The 8,071-nt window shown below is 37.0% G+C and overlaps 1 protein-coding gene across 1 annotated transcript; it reads left to right on the plus strand.

The window, feature by feature from the left end:
- The first annotated feature begins 1,865 nt into the window (after positions 1-1,865).
- Positions 1,866-3,418, plus strand: LOC128214945 (caprin-2-like). Its single transcript, XM_052921666.1, has one exon. The coding sequence runs from the start codon at positions 2,094-2,096 to the stop codon at positions 2,925-2,927; it is 834 nt and encodes a 277-aa protein (XP_052777626.1). The 5' UTR covers positions 1,866-2,093; the 3' UTR covers positions 2,928-3,418.
- The last annotated feature ends 4,653 nt before the right edge of the window (positions 3,419-8,071 follow it).

The raw sequence follows: 8,071 nt of genomic DNA on the forward strand, positions 1-8,071 counted from the left end.
TCTGTATTCTTGTGACAGCGGCCAGTGTCTTACATGCATCAGTATTCTTGTGCCAGCGGCCAGTGTCTTACATGCATCAGTATTATTGTGTCAGTGGCCAGTGTCTTACATGCACCAGTATTCTTGTGTCAGTGGCCAGTGTCTTACCTGCATCAGTATTCTTGTGTCAGCGGCAGTGTCTAACGTGCAACTGTATTCTTGTGTCAGCGGCAGTGTCTAACGTGCACCAGTATTCTTGTGACAGCGGTCAGTGTCTTACATGCATCAGTATTCATGTGTCAGCGGCAGTGTCTAACGTGCATCTGTATTCTTGTGACAGCGGCGAGTGTCTTACGTGCACCAGTATTATTGTGTCCGCGGCCAGTGTCTTACATGCATCAGTATTCTTGTGTCAGCGGCGGTGTCTAGCCTGCATCTGTATTCTTGTGACAGCGGCCAGTGTCTTACATGCACCAGTATTCTTGTGTCAGCGGCAAGTGTCTTACATGCACCAGTATTATTGTGTCAGTGGCCAGTGTCTTACGTGCACCAGTATTCTTGTGTCAGCGGCCAGTGTCTTACATGCATCTGTATTCTTGTGTCAGTGGCCAGTGTCTTACGTGCATCAGTATTCTTGTGTCAGTGGCCAGTGTCTTACATGCATCAGTATTCTTGTGTCAGCGGCAGTGTCTAGCCTGCATCAGTATTCTTGTGACAGCGGCCAGTGTCTTACATGCACCAGTATTCTTGTGTCAGTGGCCAGTGTCTTACGTGCACCAGTATTATTGTGTCAGTGGCCAGTGTCTTACGTGCACCAGTATTCTTGTGTCAGCGGCCAGTGTCTTACATGCACCAGTATTATTGTGTCAGTGGCCAGTGTCTTACATGCATCAGTATTCTTGTGTCAGCGGTCAGTGTCTTACATGCATCAGTATCCTTGTGTCAGTGGCCAGTGTCTTACATGCATCAGTATTCTTGTGCCAGCGGCCAGTGTCTTACGTGCATCTGTATCCTTGTGACAGCGGCCAGTGTCTTACATGCATCAGTATTCTTGTGTCACCGGCCAGTGTCTTACATGCATCTGTATCCTTGTGTCAGTGGCCAGTGTCTTACATGCATCAGTATTCTTGTGTCAGCGGCAGTGTCTTACGTGCATCTTTATCCTTGTGTCAGCGGCCAGTGTCTTACATGCATCTGTATTCTTGTGTAAGTGGCCAGTGTCTTACATGCATCAGTATCCTTGTGTCAGCGGCAGTGTCTTACGTGCATCTTTATCCTTGTGTCAGCGGCCAGTGTCTTACATGCATCTGTATTCTTGTGTAAGTGGCCAGTGTCTTGCTTGTATCAGTATTTTTGTGTCAGCGGTCAGTGTCTTGCGGGCGTCAGTATTCTTGTGTCAGCGGCTAGTGTCTTGCGTGCATCTGTATCCTTGTGTCAGCGGCCAGTGTCTTGCGTCCATCAGTATTAGTGTGTCAGCGGCCTGTGTATTGCTTGCAAACACATATTCTCTCTTCTCTTGTCAGAGGCCAGCTTCGTTTATCCGCATACTCAAAGAATCTTAATGTAAAATGGAACTGTGCAATGCAGAAATTAAATGGTCTCATTTTGTTGCAATTGGGAGTTGGCTTTAACAATTTTGTTTTTATTATACAGAAGTTGAGACGATTTTACGAATAAACATATAAATTTAGGATTGAGAGGCAAGCCAATGAGGGAAAGCATGTAGTAATGGTAACTGTACATCTGAAAATGAGACCTTGTTATATCGTTATCAAAAGCGTAACATGGATTATTCATGTTTGTTGATTAAAGCACCGTATTTGAAATAATAACTGGCAATGTTACCTGTCGTTAATGATGCCTACTTGTTTAATTATATTTCAATCTGCTGAAACATGCTTTCATCCTATTTCAAACATTATTTTACTGACAATGTATAGAACTAAAAATAGGGTTAAATTATAGTTTGCAGTCGTTAATTGCTCAACATCTGCGTCCATCCCTTTGCTTTATCTATCAATGACCCAAATTCCTTATGCTCCATCTACTCTCGCATCATATGTGTTACATAGAGACAAACACTCGGTACAGAGCTCATAACTGTCTCGTACAAAATGAAGAAACTCATATCTTCAGTGATTCTTATAGCTTTTCTAGTTATTTTCGGTGTTATTGCAAGGGAGATCGAGGACAATGCCATTACAAACCTTATTGAGCGTCTCGATGCAAAGGATGCCGTCATTGAAGAACTTATTGGAAGAGTGGAACTCCTTGAGAAAACAAATATGAAACAGGTCGAGATAAATGAAGACTTAGAGCGAAGACTGCAACAACTGACTATTTCGACGCAACAGAAAGACAACCAGAAAAATGCAAACACTGAATTGGAAACAAATAATGAATGGCTTCAAAAGAAAACTGAAACTGACACAGGTGGCGATGAAAATAAGGAAGATACTAGCGGAATAGCGCATAAACACAAACATGTAACTCTTGGCGACTCTATTTCAAGAAACAGGCGACACGCTTATACAAGAGCAATAGCTTTCTTCGCTACGGCAACCAATAACTCTGAACACCTGGGTAATGGTCAAACTATCATCTTCGACAATGATATCACAAACGTTGGAAGCGCTTATAACAACCACCAAGGAGTCTTTATCGCACCAATCGACGGTATCTATGTGTTTTCCGCAACGCTTTCCTCCTTTCCCAATACTGCTGACCATTTAAAGTGGGTGAAAAATGGCCAAATTCTTTGCTATCTGTACGTGCACAGTTCAGGATACGATACCTCCGGCAGCACGATTGTGGTTGAACTGAACACCGGTGATGACATTTCCATTCAAAATATCGATCCCGACATCAAAATTCACGGAGGACAATACACATTTTTCTCCGGGTTTCTCCTTAAAGAAACAGAGACAGAGAGTATTGTTATTGGATAAAAAAACAGATGAAGTCGACATCCTTATAACATGTATTTATTATTATTATTAGTTATTTTCTTTTGTTATTTTTCTCTTTTCCAGATACAGAGTGCATTAAAATGAGGACGAAATATGAACACATTAATTTTCCAACGTTGTTTTATTTTTTAGAAAATATATTTTCATTTCTTTCTGCCTTTTTCTTCAATATGTTGCCATGTCTTACACACGACGAAATTTTAATTTCACATATCAAATGCGCCTGCTTGCAACCTAGCTTTGTTTTCTCTGCCACTGTCCTCCTCTCGTAGACAAAAAAATAAACGGAATGAAACAACCTGTTGACATATGTGTCTTGTTTTTAGCGGAATGCTTTGACCTGAAACAGCATACGATGAAGATGTCCATTGATATTCGAATGTCAGACCTGAAAAAAATCATCGTTAAAACAAGGGGGTGGATGCAATAAAGTCTCACACAAAAAATAGTGAGAAAAATGTTTGGTTTAAAAAAAAATGGCGGATTTTTAAGGAAAAGTACCCATTCTGGTGTCTACTTTTGCCTTGTAAGTGAACCTTTTTCATTTTGAAAAATGTATGCGTCCAGTATGTGGCGAAAAGCATATTCTTCAATCAGCATCTTATATTGGTATCATAACTTAAAGGATCAAAAGGTTATTGAACCGATTGTGCGTTACAATAGCTTTACCTCATAGTTTATATAGTAATATTGGTATATGAACACCTTCTCCGTATATGATGTCGACTTGCACCTTTAAGTATTACGTTGTCTTTTATCATGTCCTTCGTTACCTGTAAAATCTTTCGTAAAATTTAAACAAGCCTACCGTGCTCCACTTGCTATGTCATTTGTAAATGTTAAATCGTGTATTTTGTTTTTCTCACGGGCCATGTGGCTTATTGAACATGTATTCAAAATAAACCATACCCAGTATATAGTTTAAAATGCTATATAGTTTTAAGATCAACCAAATTCATTTGCTAGTTTTCTAACATAGAGAAACAACAAAGTATTATATGGTATGAAAGGGATTTTTTTTTATAAAAACACAAATTTGTTTTTATTTTTTAAATCGCGTTTCTTCTTAAAGAAACAGAACCAGAGATTGTTATTGGATAAGAAAAACGCATGACGCGGACAATCTTATTAAATGTAATAATTATTATTATTATCTTAAAAAATCCAGATCTAAAATGCATTAATTAGTATGGACAACGCATTCAGAACACATTTTTTACCAATAATGTTATATTCTTTAGAAAATAGAGTGTTTTCTTACAAACGTTGGTTGCATTTTATTTTCACATCTAAAATGCTCCGGATTGCAACCCTGCTTTGTTTCCAATGCCGCTGTCCTCCTCCGTATGTATAAAGTGAGTTCTTGTTCAAGAATGACACCACGTATTTTACTACCAGTGTATGACCGCTAAACCAAATGCATCCAACAAAATGCATTGGACATGTTAATTATGTGTATGTTAAAGGTTTCTTTTACAATGACAGGATCTTCTCGCGTGTTATAATGTTTGGTGTTTATGGAAGATAAAATACAATTACACATAATTTCTTTGGATCGAATCACCAACATACTATTTATTCACTGACTGTATTGATGTATCATAATAGTGCCCTCAGCCTATGTCACTCGTGGACAAAAATGATCAGATTATATCAGTGGTTTATACATGCATAAAATGTGTGTTTTCCGTCCGTTATCGTGGTGTGTTAAAACGCAAAAACCCGGGCGTTATCGGTAGAAAACGTGCATTATTCAGTAAAATCACGTGCCGTTAATGACCGACTTTTGTTTTACGTAAGCGCTTTCACGGCTCGCATCATAACAATGGCAGCTGAGCGAACTTATGCACAAAAACAAATTTCAGCATTTATAGCTGTATACAAATATCAACTAATTAAATAAACCGCATCTAACTTACATATTTTCTTCTGAGTTGTCTTTTCCTGGCAAGCTGGTGTGTGAACTTACTAGATAGTACTTTCTGCAGTTGTTTTGACTATTTGTTTGCTTTAAAAGCACTAAATTAAGTCTAAAACGTTCAACTCCTCCGAACTTTAGTTATTTCTGTCGATTTTATTTAGAACAAACAACTTATATGGACATGATACCATTACGTCGTAGGCAATGAACAAAGAGTTTTCAAATATTTTTTTCTCTAATGCTGAAGATGCTGAACAAATTATCAAAAACATGTTTACAAAATTTTCAGGCTTAAATTAGTTGTCAAAACAAATAATGGTTAAAGTAGAACTATATCGGTAATTAATCGATTACACAATAGGTATTGTGTGTAAATAATCCCAGTAATCCAATCAATTTTCAGAAAACAACACGTTACAAACGAATGAACACTCCAAAAAATGGCGTCGTAACAAAAATGCAACTGCCGAGTTCATTCGGAGCTCCTCGGCCATTTTTTTCAAAAACAACCTCGGATGTATTTGGACGGTTTACATACTCAAAAAGAGATACGTTTAAGTCGGCTGCAAGTAGATCGCGTAGTAATTTTATTTTGCAGTTAAACTTTATGTCTTTACTCTTGAAAATCTTAATTATGTTTGCAATAATACACCTCACTGGTAATCAATTTAAACTTAGATCAATTAATACAACTTTAAAACACTAAATTTAATTAACGATATAATTTTAAAAAAATACGAACTACTTCAACTGAGGTACCGGCATACATCCGAGGTTGTTTTTGAAAAAAAATGGCCGAGAAGTTCCGAATGCTGCCGAGTTATGTTGCAGCCTGAATCGAGCTTAACGTAAAACCTTTTCAATGACATCACTTATGACGTCACACAAGCACCTGTTATGTTGTTTTTTTTCGAACTTACTGTATTTGAATTTTCGTGACATTTAACAGCCTTTTTAAACACAAACGTTTCTCATGGTGTGTATTTTATGCAATAATAGCGATAATACACCTTTTTTGGTCGTTACCATCTGCAAAGGCCCTTTAAATAGTTTACAACCCTCGTGCTACGCACTCGGGCTGTAAGCCATTTTGTGGGCCTTTGCAGATGGTAACGTCCTCAAAAAGGTGTATTAACCCTTTTATGCATATACAACAAGCTCAAAACTCTGAGCTGAAAAACTGAGGACTATTCACACCCTTTTCGGTTCCATAGGTCATTATATTACTATACTCATACATGTTAGCAGGTCCTTAGCCTGCTTTAAGCGCTTTGATGTTAGATGTAAAAGTAGTATGCATTTAGAGTAGTAATGGTTATAAGGTTGTTAGTACGTACTAACACAGGTATGTGGTTTGATGCGACACAGTCCCAATATTTATGCAAAAAACTACAGAAACAAGCTCAGTAGCAAAAAGTTTAAACATAAACGCGGTTTATTGGCACTGGGTAAACGCCAAAGACATAGAACATAAAATCACAAACATGAAACATAGAAGAACGGCACAAAACTCCACAAACAGCACAGTGCATACATACTATGTATAAAAAATAGGTATGTTTATCAAGAATTGTTAGGTACCAAAACCATTTAATTTGAAAGAGTACATACTAATGATCTGAATAAAAAAATGTCAAGTTAGAGCCGATTAAGGATAATTTAAGCATAGAGAGAGATGGTTTATTTTGAATACATGTTCAATAAGCCACATGGCCCGTGAGAAAAACAAAATACACGATTTAACATTTACAAATGACATAGCAAGTGGAGCACGTAAGGCTTGTTTAAATTTTACTATAGATTTTACAGCTAACGAAGGACATGGTAAGAGACAACGTAATACTTAAAGGTGCAAGTCGACATCATATAAAAGTATTATAAAGAACGAATTACAATCACACAAATAACTGATAAAACGAGAAAATGATATATTATAATTTCATTCAAAACATTTTGGTTTGATACCTTACGCCAAATAAGCATTTAATTGCATATTCAATACCATCCATTTTTCCCCGGGGTTTAACGAGTTCTCCGGGTGAATTTCCAGGGAATAAACCTCTTCAAATCCAATAACTCAGATTCTATCTACCTATCTAGTTTCCCGGCCACAGCCGAAAAGAAAACACAGATATATTTTGATTCAGTGCGCATTCATTTTGAAACTTTTATAAATACTCATAAGAGCGCTACATTAAGCAAGCTACTTGATATGCAGAATGAGCAGCTATTAGAACAGATTGGTATAATGTTAAGAAGGTCGTTGAACATCGCAGTTCTTACAGCGCAGGGGTTGATACGCCCGTGCGCGCATTTATTCGTCAAATGTTTAAAATGACGATGTGTCGATGGTAGATTCCAATTGACGGTAATTAAAGTCTGCTGGTCGAGCGGCATACAGATAAAAACAAGTTTGAACGTGCCCAAAATTGCCATCTGTTACCTTTACATGTTGCACAACAATAACAGGTTATCTAGCATCACCTTTCATGTCTCTATCTTAAAATTAAATGATTAATGGAGTTTTAAATGCATGCTTGTATTTCTTTCGTATTTTTTTTCCTAAGAAGAAGCATTGTTATAAAATACAATGGAATAGGTCCTAAGGCATTGAATTATTGAAGAGTGTCTGGAATTGAGTCTGTGCAAAACAATATTTTCTGTGTAATATAGTGCAAAAAAAACCCAGAAAGTTAAGCTTTATATTTCGCATCGTCTATGAGACAATAATCTAGATTGAGTTTTTTAATGGCATTGATTAATGGATTTGTGAAGAAAAAGTTTGTTTACATTCAGAATTTTGAGTTTCTGGTTTAGTTAAATTTAGCGCAGTTAAATTGATCACTTGAGCGCATCCTTCAAAATATTAAATGTCATAATAAGGACAAATGCCAACATATATTCCAATACAAACATTTAAGAAATATGAGCAATGATATACAATAAGTTATTGATGACTATTTGAATATGCTGAAACACATTCATCCCTGTGTGTACTTTACTGACATTTTAGAAAAATAGATGTATGTATAACTTGGTGTCACCAAGTTGTTGATTAAGACTTTACCGTGGAATCAAACGCATGCGGCCAATCCTCTGTTTTATCTGTCATTCGAATGACCTGAATTCTTTAAGCGCCATCTACTTATATATATTATATTACACAGAGACGACCACTCAGAACAGATATTAAGGCAGGGCA

The sequence above is a fragment of the Mya arenaria genome, chromosome 13 (assembly GCF_026914265.1).
Source record: "Mya arenaria isolate MELC-2E11 chromosome 13, ASM2691426v1".
In the NCBI taxonomy this organism is placed as follows: Eukaryota; Metazoa; Mollusca; class Bivalvia; order Myida; family Myidae; genus Mya; species Mya arenaria.

Coding starts and splice junctions, on each gene's coding strand:
- LOC128214945 (XM_052921666.1), top strand. CDS start 2,094: ATGAAGAAACTCATATCTTCAGTGATTCTTATAGCTTTTCTAGTTATT.